The 17,081-nt window shown below is 47.2% G+C and overlaps 1 protein-coding gene across 4 annotated transcripts in view; it reads left to right on the top strand.

Annotated features, from left to right (window-relative positions):
- Nucleotides 1-8,416: 8,416 nt before the first annotated feature.
- LOC140210080 (ras-related protein Rab-7b-like) overlaps nt 8,417-17,081 on the top strand; it is a 50,790-nt gene continuing 42,125 nt past the window's right edge. For 2 of the 4 annotated variants that reach the window (XM_072278875.1, XM_072278874.1), the window contains exons 1-2: nt 8,417-8,662; nt 10,446-10,507. In XM_072278875.1, coding sequence (XP_072134976.1) covers nt 10,455-10,507 — 53 coding nt within the window. In that variant the 5' untranslated portion in view covers nt 8,417-8,662; nt 10,446-10,454. Of the gene's footprint in view, nt 8,663-8,686; nt 8,827-10,445; nt 10,508-17,081 lie in introns of those variants that run through there. The other 2 variants (XM_072278876.1, XM_072278877.1) reach the window with 2 other exon arrangements.

Below are 17,081 nucleotides of genomic sequence, written 5' to 3'. Positions count from 1 at the left end.
GATTTGGGAATAGCCCATTCTGCATCTGCCCCATACAGAGTCTGTACATATCAACTAGATCACTTGTCATTCAGAATGATTACAGGGAATCAGCCTTTTTGAAAAACAGAAGCCTGGGCAACCACTTTTTGTCACTTCTGTTAAAGTCATGAGAACTGGTGAATGCAGGTTTGATTGCAACATGTAAGAGAAATGTGGATAAGTACAGGGATGGGAGGGGTATGGAGCCATGGGTTGACAGGATTCAAAGCTTCAAAGTACATTTATTATCAAGGTATGTATATGCTGTATGCAACCCTGAGATTTGTCTTCCCCATAGACAGCCACGAAACGAAGACCATGGAACCAATCCATTCGAAGAAAAACATCAAACACCACCCACCACACATATAAAAAACAAGTTGTGCAAACGACAAAAAAAAAACAAACAAAAATACAGAATATAAAGCACAAAAATGAAAGAATCGATGCATATTCCAGGCTAGGTAAAATAACAGATCAATGTGGACTAGATGGGCCAAATGGTCTCTTTCTGTACTCTGTGACCCTAAGACTCAATATGATGAAATTGTTCTTGTTTTTTATTCTCATTTATTTGCAAAATGTTGGCATTATTGTTGAGGTGTATATTTTCCACATCCAGTTGTCCTTCAGAGAATTCTGATACACTCCTTTGCTGAGATATTGCAGTCCTCTGATGAAGATAGCTCCACTATGTTTATTGATTATATCTCGGCATTGAAAACCGTCACTCCCTCAGCACTGCTCAACATGCTTCGAAACCTTGGCCGTTGTACCTCCCTCTGCACCTGTATCCTTGTAACATTTAAGAAAGTTTGGCTAAGTACTCGGATGGGCGGGGTATGGTCAACTGTGGTCCAGGTTCGGGTTGATAACACAAGCAGAAAAACAGTTTAGCACAGATTAGATTGGCTGAAGGGCTAGTTTCTGTGCTGTAGTGGTCTACGATTCTATCTATATTTCAGCTGGTTAGTAAAGAACTTTTAAAGTATTGCAGAACACAGCACACCTCTAATGTGGTGCAATAAGAGGGAAGTCCTTGTATCTGTAAGATTAAACAGTGACTCACTAGCCATGACTAAACATCAAGAGCTTTAGAGCATACTCATGTGTTGAATGTGAGTCAAGTCATCATGATCTTGAATTCATGTGGAATTGGATGATTGCCCCACAAAGCCTTGCTCTGGTCCATAAAGAATTAATAATCAGAAGATGTAATAAAGAAATAATCTTTGGGTTTTACTGTTCTTTGGAAAGATGTGATGTGACTTTGGAAAGAGTTGCAGTGACTTTGGGAGTTTTTGAGTCATAGAGACGTAGGCTTATTACAGCTCAGTTCAGGCTCTTTGGCACCCAATGTCTAATCTAACCCTCCTCTCCTACATAGACCTCTGCTTTTCTAGTGCCTATCTTAAATGCCTCTAACGTATCTGTTTCTACCACCACCAATGGCAGGGCATTCCAGACACCCACCATCTCTGCCATCACCCCCTATACTTTCCTCCAATCACTTTAAGATTATGGCCCTTTGATGCAATCAGTCAGGACATTATCAGGCAGTCGTCAACATAACAGCATGAATGTTGGTTTCATCTAACAAAGTAGCCACTCCCCTTTGTCCCTATCACCACACATTCCCCTTTCCCTGCCCTCTCGATCTGCCCATCACTTATACATTTCTCTGGTTGCTGCCTTCATCTCTTCATTCCATGGTCTTCTCCCATCAGATTCCATCTTCTATAACCTTTATCACTTACACATATAACCTCCCAGCTTCTGACACCATTTCTGTTCTCGCCCAGCACCTGCTTATTACCACCCTCCTCTCACCTGGATCAGCCAGCTCCTGCTCCACCCTTCCACCCACCGTTTTATACCGGCGAGCACTCCTCTTTCTGTCCTGTCCCATTGAAGGCTCTCAACTCAAAACGTCGACTGTCCATTCCATCCCCCCTCCCCACAGTACTGCTCCCTCATGGACACTAGCCTCTGTAGACTCCAGGACATCCTCAAGGGGCGATGCCTCCAAAGGGCGACATCCATCACTGAGGACCCCCGTCACCCAGGTCATGTCTTGTTCTTATTGCCACCATCGGGGAGGAGGTACAGGAGCCTGAAGGCACACACTCAACGATTCAGAACAGCTTCTTCCCTTCTGACTTCCATTTCTGAATGGACATTGAAACCATGAACACTACCTCATTACTTCTTTATTTCTGTTTTTGCATTTCCTATTTAATATATACGTATATTTACTGTAATCCATATTTTTTCTCTATAATTATGAATTGCATGGTACTGTTGCCATAAAGTTAACAGATTTTACATGCCGGTGATATTGAACCTGATTCAGATTCTGATTTTGATACTGCCTGGCCCACTGAGATCCTCCAACGCTTTGTGGGTTCTCCAGAAGTCCAGCATCTGAAGACTCTTGTTTTTCGAGCTACATCTGTTTTTACGATCTTGGATGTTCTTTTCCCTGGCCTTTCAAACAGCAGGTGTGATTTAGCAAGTTGCATCCATTCTTAAGTCTGCTCTGCCGAGTGACGAACCTCTAAGGAATGTGTGATGACTAGTCTCCAGCGAGCTCTCCACCCAATAACCAGCAGAGCTGGTTTGGCCCAGCGTTAGTGACAATTGGAATGAAACTGCAGAGAACTGTGGACAGAATGTGGAAAGCAGCCACCCCTCTATGGACTCTATCCACATTCCTTGCTGTCTTGGTAAAACAGCCAACATGAAAGTGCAGCTCAAGATTGCATATGTTAACATATACTGTACGTACTTTGATAATATAGTTACTTCGACTTTGAACATAACTAAAAACCCCACCCACCCCAAACATTCTCTCTTCTCCCCTCTCCCATCGGGCAGAAGATACAAGAGTCTGAAAGCATGCACCTACAGGCTCAAGGACAGTATCTATCTACCCAACTGTTACTAGACTCTTGAATGGATCTCCTGTACAATAAGGTGATTTCCTGGACTCAAAATCTACCTCATAATGATTTTGCACCTTAGTGTTTACCTGCACTACACTTTCTCTGGAGTTATTACACTTTATTCTGCATTGTTATTGTTTTATCTTGTATCTCCTCAGTGCACTGTGTAATGATCTAATCTGTGTGAACACTATGTACGACAAGCTTCCTATTGTATCTTGGTGCATGTGCCAATAATAAACCAATAGCAATACCAAAAGCAAATTGGTAACTTGGTAAAGTCAGTTATTATTGTCGCACGTACTGAGATACAGTGAAAACTAAAGCAACAAACACAAAATGCTGGAGGAATCCAGCAGGCCAGGCAGCATATATGGAAAGGACTACAGTTGACGTTTCGGGCCGAGACCCTTCGTCAGGACTGGAAGGAAGGGGAGAAGTCAGAATAAGAAGTTGGGCGGAAGTGAGGAGGAAGTACAAGGTGGCAGGTGATAGGTGAAACAAAAAGAAAGGGTGGGATGAAGTAAAGAGCTGGGAAGTTGGTGAAAGAGAAAATAGGCTAGTGGAATGGGGACTCTGATAGGAGAGGACAGAAAACAGGTAGATAGATAGATAGATAGACAGATAGATATACTTTATTGATCCCGAGGGAAATTGGGTTTCATTACAGCCGCACCAACCAAGAATAGAGCATAAATATAGCAATACAAAAAACACAAGCAATCAAACAACATAATGCAAACTATGCCAGATGGAAAGAAGTCCAGGACCAGTCTATTGGCTCAGAGTGTCTGACCCTCCACGGGAGGAACTGCACGTTCGATAGCCACAGGCAGGAACGACCTCCCGTGCCGCCCAGTGTTGTATCTCGGTGGAATGTGGCCGGAGTCCGACAGTAAAAAGTTCAATATCCGGTCTACAAACACGTTCCTCGATCGTAATATGACCCGGATTGCACCACCTGTTGTTAACCAGAACAGTAAGCACCCAACTCCTTTACGCTTACCGCTCTCAGTGCACTTCCGGTCAGCCCAAACGGTCTGGAAGCCGTCCATGGAGAAGTTTTGATCGGGTATGTCCTCATGCAGCCCCGTTCCAGTGAAACACATCACACTGCACTCCCGAAATGTTCTCTGACGCCTGGCTAGCGCCGTGGAGTTGTCCATTTTATTACCCATCTAGACAATGGAATAAAGGGAAGGGGGAGGAGAAGCAGAGGGGGGTGGTGGGCAGGTAAGGAGATAAGGTGAGAGAGGGAAATGGGAATGGGAATGGTAAAGGGGGGAAATTACCAGAAGTTCAAGAAATTGATGTTCATCAGGCTGGAGGCTACCCAGACGGAATACAAGGTGTTGCTCCTCCAACCTGAGTGTGGCCTCGTCGTGGCAGTGGAGGAGGCCGTGGACTGACATGTTGGAAGGGGAATGGGAAGTGAAATTAAAGTGGATGGCCATTGAGAAATCCCGTTTTTTCCTGGTGGGTGGAGTGTAGGTGCTCGGCAAAGCGACCTCCCAATCTACATTGGCTCCCACCGATATACAGGAGGACAAGTTTGCCTCTTCTCATTGCTACCATCAGGAAGGAGTACAAAGTTTCTTTTTCCATATTATTATGTATTACATTGTACTGCTGCCACCAAGTTAACAAATTTCACGACCTATGCTGCTGATATTAAACCTGATTTATATTCAGGTTCTGATTCTGATTGCGTACTGTCTATACAGATCAATTCATTACAATTGTGCTTCAAGGTAAAGCAATAACAGAATGCAGAGTGAAGTGTTACCGTTTCGGAGAAAGTCGACTGCAGGCAGATAAAAAAGTGCAATGCTGTGACAAGGAACGTTGCGAGGCCAAGAGAGCATCTTATTGCACTGGGGAACTGTTCAACAGAACTATAACAGCAGGAGGTATGTACTTTTGTATCTCCTGACCAATGAGAGTAAGAGAAGAGACAATACTTGGGGTGTACAGCGGCCAATTGTAACAAACCAGTTGCCACTACCAGCAACCTAGCATGGGTCATTATCCTTGTATGACCAATCCAATAATAATATTCCACAAAGTCGAAGAAATGTCTTCGATCCTTTGTTAGCAGCTAGCAAAACACACAATTAAGCAGGCAACAAAAGATGACATCAGGCGGTCTCCAGAACCAAAATGCCCACAATAAAGCACGAAAGCGTAACTTATTCCCTTCGCCTTTGCCAAGCCCCACCCATGTGACTAATTACCGTAATGAACATTATGAACGTGCAACACAGAATCCAAGCAGAGACAGAATGAATGCGTGGATCTGACAGGGTGACAGGGGTCTTTGATAACTTCTGTATCAAGGCAGAGGAGTCCATGGAGGGGAGGCTGGTTTCGGTGATGTGCTGAGCCCTGTACACAACTCTCTGTGGTTTCTTGCAGTCTCAGGCAAAGCAGTTGCTATACCAAGCCGTGCAATTCTCTAGGTGAACGAGGTCTCGCTGCACTACAGTGGCAGATTTTTGGAGAGATACTTAATTACTTTGAAGAAGGAGTTATTAAACACTGCTCACATCTGCAGGATATTGGAAGTGCATTTACTATTATGTCACTCTTATGACAGATGTCATAAGACTGTCATGACGAATTGCAAAATACTGTATACACTCAGTGGCCACTTTATTAGGTACACCTGCTTGCCAATGCTAATATCTAATCAGCCAATCATGTGACTGCAACTCAATGCATGCAGACATGGTCAAGAGGTTCAGTTGTTGTTCAGATTAAATGTGCAAATGGGGGAAGAAATGTGATCTAGGTCACTTTGACCGTGGAATGATTGTTGGTGCCAGACAGGATGATCTTAGAAACTGCTGATCTCCTGGGATTTTCACACACAACAGTCTCTAGAGTTGACAGAGAATCGTACGAAAAGCAAAAAAACCATCCTGTGAGCAGCAGTGCCTTGTTAGTGAGAGAGGTCAGAGGAGAATGGCCAGACTGGTTCAAGCTGACCGGAAGGTGACAGTAACTCAACTAACCACGCGTTACAACAGTGGTGTGCAGAAGAGCATCTCTGAATGCACAACATGTCGAACCTGGAAGTGGATGGGCTACAGCAGCAGGAGACCACAAACATACACTCAGGGGTCACTTTGTCAGGTATAAGAAATATCTAATAAAATGGAAACCGAGTGTATATTCACAGAATGTGGATGCCACCGGCGGTGTCAGAATTTATTGTTCACCTCTAATTACTCTGGAAAGAAAGAGACAGTTAAGAATACAGTGTTTAATCTGGAGCCGCGCACAGGACAGACCAGGTCAGGAGGGCTTTGGTGAGCCTGGTGGAAATTTGCTACATGGATTATTGAACATAGAACATCGCAGCGTGGCCAAGTGGTTAAGGCATCGGTCTAGTGATCTGAAGGTCGCTAGTTCGAACCTCAGCTGAGGCAGCGTGTTGTGTCCTTGAGCAAGGCACTTAACCACACATTGCTCTGCGACGACACCGGTGCCAAGCTGTATGGGTCCTAATGCCCTTCCCTTGGACAACATCGGTGGTGTGGAGAGGGGAGACTTGCAGCATGGGCAACTGCCAGTCTTCCATACAACCTTGCCCAGGCCTGCGCCCTGGAAACCTTCCAAGGCGCAAATCCATGGTCTCACGAGACTAACGGATGCCTATATAAAAAAGAACATCACAGCACAGGCCCTTCATTCCACAATGCTGTGCTGACCTTTTAATCTACTCCACGGCCAGTCGAACCTTCCCGTGACCCTCCATTTTTTAATATTTTATTGATTTAGATATACAGCACAGTAACGGGTCCTTGCGGCCCTGCGAGCCCAATGGCACCCGTGTGACCAATTAACCTACTAACCGTGCGCCTCTGGAATGGGGGAGGAAACCGGAGCCTCCATGGGAATCTCACGCAGTCACAGGGGGAATGTAAAAACTTACAGGCAGTGGCAGAATTGAACCCAGGGTCGTTGGCGCTGTAATAGCATTACGCAACCACGCCACTTTTTTTTTATCCCTGTGCCTACCTAAGGATCTATTAAAATCTCTAATGTCCCCAGCAGTGCACCTCCATCACTTCCCACTCTCTATGTTAAAAAAAACACTACCTCTGACATCTCCCTTAAACTTTCCCCAACTCACCTTCACACGACTTATTTATTTATTGAGCTACAACGCAAAGTAGGCCCTCTGTGGCCCCCCCGATTGAACACTAGTCCAGTCACAAGGCAATTTACAGTGACCAATTAACCAACCAGCTGGTACGTCCTTGGACTGCGGGAGGAAACCCACGCGGTCATGGAGAGAACGTTCCCGGCAGCGGCGGCGGCAGGAATTGAACCTGGGTTGCTGGTACTGTAAAGCGCTGTGCTAGCCACGACCCAACATGCTGATCATTGTGCCCCCTCATATTAACAACTGGCGCCCTGGGGAAAAAGCACTCTCTGTCCGGTCTATATAATTAGAAATGCCTAATAATGGAGATTTACCAGGATGCTGTCTGGTTTAGAGAGTATGCATTATGATCAGAGATTAAGGGAGCTAGGGCTTTACTCTTTGGAGAGAAGGAGGATGAGAGGAGACATGATAGAGGTTTACAAGATAATAAGAGGAATAGATAGAGTGGATAGCCAGCGCCTCTTCCCCAGGGCACCACTGCTCAATACAAGGGGACATGGCTTTAAGGTAAGGGGTGGGAAGTTCAAGGGGGATATCAGAGGAAGGTTTTTCATTCAGAGAGTGGTTGGTGCGTGGAATGCACTGCCTGAGTCAGTGGTGGAGGCAGATACACTAGTGAAGTTTAAGAGACTACTAGACAGGTATATGGAGGAATTTAAGGTGGGGGCTTATATGGGACGCAGGGTTTGAGGGTCGGCACAACATTGTGGGCCAAAGGGCCTGTACTGTGCTGTACTATTCTATGTTTTATGTTCTGTCTAATCCAGGCAGCATCCTGATAACTCTTCCTGACACCCCCTCTAAACTTTCTACATCCTCCCAATAGTGAGGTGACCTGAACTGGACACAATACTCAAACAATGTCTGAAGGGGGCGGAAGGAGTCACGGGGTCATAAAGAAGTACAGCACAGAAACAGGCCCTTCAGCCCATCCAGTCCACGCCAAAACCATTTAAAATGCCTACTCCCAGCCCATACCCCCTGCCATCTGTGTATCTATCTTACGTGCTGTAATCGAGCTCATATTCACCACTTGTGCTGGCAGCTCGTTCCTCTCTCTCCCGACCCTCTGAGTGAAGAAGTTTCCCCTCACCTTCTCCTTAAACTTCTCGGCTTTCACTCTTAAGCCATTGAGTGGGAAGATGAGAGCCGGCATCAGATTGAGAGGGGCCTGATTCAGGAACATGTGCATGTAGAGAAGTGCAATGTTATGTCATTCTGTGTTTCACAGAGTCAGTGATTACACAACGCTGGGAGACATTCGGAGCGTTCCAAAGCTGCCGATAATATTGTTGCAGTGTGTCAGTAGCCGTTCACGGGGAAACACCCCTGTGCACGCCCTGAAGCGGTGTCATCGGAACCGAGCAGACCAGTCCTCGCCGTGAGTTTGACTAGTACCTTTGTCTGACAGTTCTTCAGTCCCCGAGACTGCCTACACTTCATTCATCGTAAAGCACCGCTGCCCAGGCTGAGAGTAACTTCCCGACTGCCCCGCAGTAGACGAATAGGAATGAGCCAAACCGTGAGTACTACATAAAGGACCGTAACAAGTTGTCGCTTTCGGTTTCACAGGCTGCTCTCCTCGGCTGGTGTCCTCCACTCTCGAGCTCCTCTCCCTCGGCTTCTTCAGCTGCTGGGGCCCGTCAGGCAGCGGGGTGATCCGTTCAGAGGCTGCCCCCAGACTCGGTAGGTTTGCGGGCGGGCAGCGCCTCCTCACGCGATGTCGCTGGCCTCTTTGTACGCAAAAGGGATCGGCTGCACTTATCGCAGGGACATCAAGACCCAGTGAAATGCGTCGTTGGCGTCAAAGACTAACGCGGTCGGAGGGTGTCCTGGTGTCGGTTCCCCCAGTGCCCTGTGATCCATAAGACACAGGAGCAGAAATTGGCCATTCAGCCCATCAAGTCTGCTCCGCCATTCCATCATGGCAGACTTGTCAGGGACATGGATAGGGTAAATGCAAGCTTGCTGAGGTCGGGTGGGACTACTAGAGGTCATGGGTTAAGGGTGAAAGGTGAAAAGTTTAAGGGGAACATCAGGGGAAACTTCTTCATTCAGAGCTGCCAGCACAAGTGATGCATGTGAGCTTGATTTCAACGTTTTAGAGAAGTTTGGAAAGCTACATGGTTAGATTGCCATGGGTCGGGTGCAGGTTGATGGGACTAGGCAGTTTAGATTGTTCGGCACAGCCCAAGTAGGCCAAAGGGCTTGTCACTGTCCTGTACTTTTCTGTGATTCTATGACACTGGCCCTCTCAACCCCATTCTCCTGTCTTGTCCCAATAAAACTTTGACAGTGGCCCAAGCACTGTGGCTTTAAAGCAATAAGCTAGCCAGTATGCTATTGTGTCGCCTATTCTACACTGCGGGCAGTATGGTGCCACACAGCACAGCAGGAGCTGATAACACTGTCCTGATGCTACATCAGATATTGACACGAGATTCTGCAGGTGCTGGAAATCCACAGCAACACAGCCAACATGCTGGAGGAACTCAGCAGATCGGGGAGCACCTATGGAGGGGGAAAAGCAGATGATATTTCGGGCTGAGATCCTTCTTCGGGACTGGAAAGGAAGCAGGAAGAGGCCGGAATAAGCATGTGTGGGGAGGGGCAGGAGTACAAGCTGATAGCTACTAGGTGAGACCAAGTGAGTTGGTAAGTAGATGTGAGGGGGGGGGTGATGGATTCAGAAGCTGGGAGGTGATCGGTGGAAGAACCAAAGGGCTGAAGAAGGAGGAATCTGATAGGAGAGGTCCATGGGAGAAATGGAGGAGGAGGGCCACCAGAGGGCATTGATAGGCATGTGAGGAGAAGTGAAGGGATGCGAGGGGAACCAGAATGTGGAGTGCACCACCAGGTTCAGGAACAGTTACTAACCCTCCGCTCTCAGAGGTTAGAGAAACCGATGCTCATGCCATCAGGTTGGAAGCTACCCAGATGGAACTTGAGGTGTTCATCCTCCAACCAGAGAGTGGCCTCATCATGGCAGGGAGGAATCCATGGACCTAAATGCCGGAATGGGAATGGGAAGTAGAATTAAAATGAGTAGCCACCAGGAAATCCTGAGACTGATGGAGTGAAGGTGCTCGATGAGGTGGTCCGCTGATCTGGGTTCAGCCTCACTGATTAGGGAAGGCTGCAGGGTAGACAAACCTGACGGACACACAGGTGGCCTCACCTGGTTGCTTCACTTTATGAGAATGGCCCTTGTACCGCACAGTGCTCACTGTGTAACGAGCCGATAACTCTGCTGGTTTTCTGTGACGTTCACGCCGCTGAAGCAGTCCCCTCTGTTTGTTTTGCAGATACCGTAGATGAGCACCAACAGAACTGTGAACCTGAAAATAATCATCATTGGCTCTGTGGAGTGAGTAGCAAGTTATCTTTTCTTACCTACTTTCCTGTGGAGGTATTCCAGGAAAATCTGGGGAAGGCCGTGACAAGGAGAAGGGGATTGTGGGGTGGGTGGGTATTGCATAAACGAAAAAGCAATTTTAAGACAACATCATGGGAAGATGAATGCAGCAACAGTTAATCGGTAAAATGTCCAAGCACAAAAATCAGTCTTGTGATTGACACAGAGTTAACATGCAGTTTACATTCAGTGGCTACTTTATTGAGTAAATCTGTACACCTACTCATTGATGGAATTATCTAATCAGCCAATCACGTGGCAGCAACTCAATATATAAAAGCATGCAGGCATGGTCAAGAGGTTCAGTTGTTGCTCAGACCAAACATCAGAACAGGGAAGAAATCGAACTGACTTTGACCATGGAATAATTGTTGGTGCCAGACGGGGTGGTTTGAATATCTCAGAAACTACTGATACCCTGGGATTTCCATGCACAACAGGCTCTAGAGTTTACACAGAATGGTGCAAGAAACAAAAGCAGCCAGTGAGCAGCATTTTTGAATGCAGAAGTGCCAAGTTAATGAGGGAGGTCAAAGGAGGTTGGTCAGATTGGTTCAAGTTTACAGGAAGGTGACAATAACTCAAATAGCCACACGTTACTACAATAGCATGCAGAAGAGCATCTCTGAGTGCACAACACATTGAAGTGGCCATGCACAGCTCCAATGCCATATTCAAGGTTACTGACAACACCACTGTCATAGTCCGAATCAAAGATGTGACATATCAGCACGGAGGAGGGAGATTGAAAATCTGGCTGAGTGCTGTCATAACAACAACCTCTCACTTAACGTCGGCAAGACCGAGGAACTGGTTATTGATTTCAGAAAGAGGAAACTGAAGGTCCAAGAGCCAGTCCTCATCGAGGACCAGAGGTGGAGAGGGTCAGCAAATTCCTCAGTGCTATTATTTCTGAGGATCTGTCCTGGGCCCAGACCATAAGCACAATTATGAGGAAAGCACAGCAGTGTCTCTAATTCCTTAGGAGTTTGTAGAGATTCAGCATGACATCTAAAACTTTGACAAACTTTTATCGATGTGGTGGAGAGGATATTGACTGTCTGTATGACAGCCTGGTATGGAAACACCATTGCCCTTGAATGGAAAAGCCTACAAAAAGTGATGGATACAGCCCAGTCGATCACAGGTAAAGTCCTCACAACTATTGAGCACATCTAGATGGAGCGTTGATGTAGGAAAGCAGCATCCATCATCGGGGACCCCCACCGCCTAGCTCATGCTCTGTTCTCACACCTGCCTACAGGAAGAGAGTACGGGAGCCTCAGGGCTAACACCACCAGGCTCAGGAACAGTTGTTAACCCTCAACTCTCAGGCTATTGAACCGAAGGGGATAACTTCGCTCAACTTCACCTGCCCCATCTCTGAAATGTTCCACAACCTATGGACTCACTTTCAAGCACTCTTCATCTTGTGTTCTCAATATTTGTTGTTTATTTATTTATTATCTTAATTATTATTATCTCTTCCTTTTTGTATTTGCAGCTTGTTGTATTTTGTGCACACTGATTGAATAGCCAGTTGGTGCAGTCTTTCATAGATTCTATTATGGTTATTACTTTATTATGGATTTATTGAGTTTATATAGGCATCCGTTAGTCTCGTGAGACCATGGATTTGCGCCTTGGAAGGCTTCCAGGGCGCAGGCCTGAGCAGGCTGTATGGAAGACCAGCAGTTGCCCATGCTGCAAGTCTCCCCTCTCCACGCCACCGATGTTGTCCAAGGGAAGGGCATTAGGACCCATACAGCTTGGCACCGGTGTCGTCGCAGAGCAATGTGTGGTTAAGTGCCTTGCTCAAGGACACAACACGTTTCCTCGGCTGAGGCTCGAACTAGTGACCTTCAGATCACTAGACCGATGCCTTAACCACTTGGCCACACCAAGTATTGAGTATGCCCACAAGAAAAGGGTGGTACGGTAGCACAGCACTTCACAGTACAGACAACCCAGGTTCAAATCCCACCACTAACTGTAAAGAGTTTGTTCATTCTCCCTGTGCTCTACAGTCCAAAGGCGTACTGGTCGGTAGGTTAATTGATCATTGTAAATTGTCCCACGATTAGACTGGGATTAAAGTGAGGGATTGCTGGATGCATGGCTCGGAGTGCTGGTAGGTCCTATTCCGGGCTGTATCTCAGTAGCATAAGGGTTGTATATGGTCAATTTGTGAAATTTGTTGCCACATGCTGCTGTGGAGGCCGGGTCATTGGGTGTATTTAAGGCAGAGATTGATAGGATAGGCTACAACAGCAGAAGACCTCAAAAGTACGCTCTGTGGCTGTTTGATTAGGTACAGGAGGTACTTAATAAAGTGGCCACTGAGTATACATCCTCAGTCGTACAGTTTGTCTTAATCTAGCCATTTCACTGTGTCTCTGCTCATTACAATTCAAGTCGTAGGGTCATAGAATGGAAACAGGCCTTCAGCCCAACTCATCCATACTGACCAATGTGCCTTCTCCAGCTAGTCCCATTTGCCTGCATTTGAGCCATATTCCTCAAAATTTTCCCTCTCCGTGTATCCGTCCAATTACCTTTTAAATGTTGGCTGCATACCCTCCTCAATCACTTCCTCTGGTGGCTCTCTTGTGGGGTGGGTAAACCCAAGATTAAGATTAGTCACTGGAATGTGGAAAGATGCAGTGGAATGCACCGTTTTTGTGTCGATAACCAGCACAGTCTCAGGAAGTGCTGGGAGCCAGCCCACAAGTGTCAGCAGGCTTCTAGCACCAACATAGCATGCCCACAGTTTACTAACTCTAACCCGTACAGATTTGGATCCTGAATCTGAATGCGGAATGCGGGGTGCATCTGGGGCACCCAGGGGTCACGGGGAGAACGGACAAACTCCGGACACGGACAGTGGCGGGAATTGAACCCCGGTCGCTGAAGGTGTAACGTGTTGCGCTATCGTGAATACAACTGTATCAAACCACGCATTCTGCTTTGTGTCTTGGAAGAGTGCGGACAGAGCACTGACCTCCATGTAACCACGTGGTGGTGGTCGTGTAACGGAAAATGTTAATCAGTGGAGAAACACGGAGCGAGTTTAGCCAGGGTTAGTAAAGATGTTCAGTATTCTGCTGGTGTTATTTATCAAAGTTGCCAAGTCAGTTCTAACTCAGCATGCAAACCAAAAGTTTTTTTTAAAAGTATCTGAATATCCCAATTTTGCCAAACAAATTATACGAATCCAAATACATTATATGCCGTGACGCATGACGTGGGCGATCAGGGTCTTTCAGCTGTCTTTAATCTGAGAAGTTGTAATAAACTCTTAGAAACTTTTGCCTGCCCATCCCTTAATGTAACCCATGAATGTCACCGCGACTTTTTTCCCGTAACTGCAGAATGTTCGAGCTTCTCTTCCCTCAGTAGACACCCCAGAAATTCCAGCTGCCGTTTCCGGATTGATGATATCAGCTCTCTCCTTATTCCGCATTTTGGCACTTCCCCATTTGTTCCTCTGCCCTTCCACGAGATTCTTCTCAAAAACCACATTTCTGCAGCTTCGAGTCTTCCCTCGCTTTGCTTTGATATTGCCCCTCATTCGCTTCCGTGTGTTAGTGTGGAATGAACGTAGCACCACAACACTGTTATTACCCATAGAAATGATGTTATTCTTTAGTATTTTGCTGCAACGTGCATTTAACAATCCCGATCCTCCTTCTAATTTCAAAATCTGCCCAACTGAGAAATGTCATCCTGCCCCCTAAGTACAAATAAGAACAAAAAAAGAGGGGAATATTTAAGCAACACACATCAAAGTTGCTGGTGAATGCAGCAGGCCAGGCAGCATCTCTAGGAAGAGGTGCAGTCGACGTTTCAGGCCGAGACCCTTGGTCAGGACTAACTGAAGGAAGAGTGAGTAAGGGATTTGAAAGTTGGAGAGGGAGGGGGAGATCCAAAATGATAGGAGAAGACAGGAGGGGGAGGGATGGAGCCAAGAGCTGGACAGGTGATAGGCAAAAGGGGATACAGAGGATCATGGGACAGGAGGTCTGGGAAGAAAGACAAGGGGGGGGGAACCCAGAGGATGGCCAAGAGGTATATTCAGAGGGACAGAGGGAGAAAAAGGAGAGTGAGAGAAAGAATGTGTGCATAAAAATAAGTAACAGATGGGGTACGAGGGGGAGGTGGGGCCTTAGCGGAAGTTAGAGAAGTCGATGTGCATGCCATCAGGTTGGAGGCTACCCAGACGGAATATAAGGTGTTGTTCCTCCAACCTGAGTGTGGCTTCATCTTTACAGCAGAGGAGGCCGTGGATAGACATGTCAGAATGGGAATGGGATGTGGAATTAAAATGTGTGGCCACTGGGAGATCCTGCTTTCTCTGGCGGGCAGAGCGTAGATGTTCAGCAAAGCGGTCTCCCAGTCTGCGTCGGGTCTCACCAATATATAAAAGGCCACATCGGGAGCACCAGAGGCAGTATATCACCCCAGTCGACTCACAGGTGAAGTGTTGCCTCATCTGGAAGGACTGTTTGGGGCCCTGAATGGTGGTAAGGGAGGAAGTGTAAGGGCATGTGTAGCACTTGTTCCGCTTACACGGATAAGTGCCAGGAGGGAGATCAGTGGGGAGGGATGGGGGGGACGAATGGACAAGGGAGTTGTGTAGGGAGCGATCCCTGCAGAATGCAGGGGGGGGGAGGGAAAGATGTGCTTAGTGGTGGGATCCCGTTGGAGGTGGCGGAAGTTACGGAGAATAATATGTTGGACCCGGAGGCTGGTGGGGTGGTAGGTGAGGACCAGGGGAACCCTATTCCTAGTGGGGTGGCAGGAGGATGGAGTGAGAGCAGATGTACATGAAATGGGGGAGATGCGTTTAAGAGCAGAGTTGATAGTGGAGGAAGGGAAGCCCCTTTCTTTAAAAAATGAAGACATCTCCCTCGTCCTAGAATGAAAAGCCTCATCCTGAGAGCAGATGCGGCGGAGACGGAGGAATTGCGAGAAGGGGATGGCGTTTTTGCAAGAGACAGGGTGAGAAGAGGAATAGCCCAGATAGCTGTGAGAGTCAGTAGGGTTATAGTAGACATCAGTGGATAAGCTGTCTCCAGAGACAGAGACAAAAAGATCTAGAAAGGGGAGGGAGGTGTCGGAAATGGACCAGGTAAACTTGAGGGCAGGGTGAAAGTTGGAGGCAAAGTTAATAAAGTCAACGAGTTCTGCATGCGTGCAGGAAGCAGCGCCAATGCAGTCGTCGATGTAGCGAAGGAAAGGTGGGGGACAGATACCAGAATAGGCACGGAACATAGATTGTTCCACAAACCCAACAAAAAGGCAGGCATAGCTAGGACCCATACGGGTGCCCATAGCTACACCTTTAGTTTGGAGGAAGTGGGAGGAGCCAAAGGAGAAATTATTAAGAGTAAGGACTAATTCCGCTAGACGGAGCAGAGTGGTGGTAGAGGGGAACTGATTAAGTCTGGAATCCAAAAAGAAGCGTAGAGCTTTGAGACCTTCCTGATGGGGGATGGAAGTATATAAGGACTGGACATCCATGGTGAAAATAAAGCGGTGAGGGCCAGGGACTTATCCGTGTAAGCGGAACAAGTGCTACACATGCCCTTACACTTCCTCCCTTACCACCATTCAGGGCCCCAAACAGTCCTTCCAGGTGAGGCAACACTTCACCTGTGAGTCGACTGGGGTGATATACTGCCTCCGGTGCTCCCGATGTGGCCTTTTATATATTGGTGAGACCCGACGCAGACTGGGAGACCGCTTTGCTGAACATCTACGCTCTGTCCGCCAGAGAAAGCAGGATCTCGCAGTGGCCACACATTTTAATTCCACATCCCATTCCCATTCTGACATGTCCATCCACAGCCTCCTCTACTGTAAAGATGAAGCCACACTCAGGTTGGAGGAACAACACCTTATATTCCGTCTGGGTAGCCTCCAACCTGATGGCATGAACATCGACTTCTCTAACTTCCGCTAGGCCCCATCTCCCCCTCGTACCCCATCCGTTATTTATTTTTATGCACACATTCTTTCTCTCACTCTCCTTTTTCTCCCTCTGTCCCTCTGAATATACCTCTTGCCCATCCTCTGGGTTCCCCCCCCACTCCTTGTCTTTCTTCCTGGACCTCCTGTCCCATGATCCTCTCGTATCCCCTTTTGCCAATCACCTGTCCAGCTCTTGGCTCCATCCCTCCCCCTCCTGTCTTCTCCTATCATTTCGGATCTCCCCCTCCCCCTCCCACTTTCAAATCTCTTACTCTCTCTTCCTTCAGTTAGTCCTGACGAAGGGTCTCGGCCTGAAACGTCGACTGCACCTCTTCCTAGAGATGCTGCCTGGCCTGCTGCGTTCACCAGCAACTTTGATGTGTGTTGCTTGAATTTCCAGCATCTGCAGAATTCCTGTTGTTTGGGAATATTTAAAATAGATTAATGAGGCAGTGAACAGGGGAACTACAGTAGGCAAAGCTGCCACCTGCAGGCCAATCTTAGTAGTACACACTGGGGAGCATGGAATCGAATATTGCGTGTGGTGTTCCGG

The sequence above is a fragment of the Mobula birostris genome, chromosome 14, assembly GCF_030028105.1.
Source record: "Mobula birostris isolate sMobBir1 chromosome 14, sMobBir1.hap1, whole genome shotgun sequence".
Taxonomy (NCBI): domain Eukaryota; kingdom Metazoa; phylum Chordata; class Chondrichthyes; order Myliobatiformes; family Myliobatidae; genus Mobula; species Mobula birostris.
This window is presented reverse-complemented; position numbering and strand designations above follow the sequence as displayed.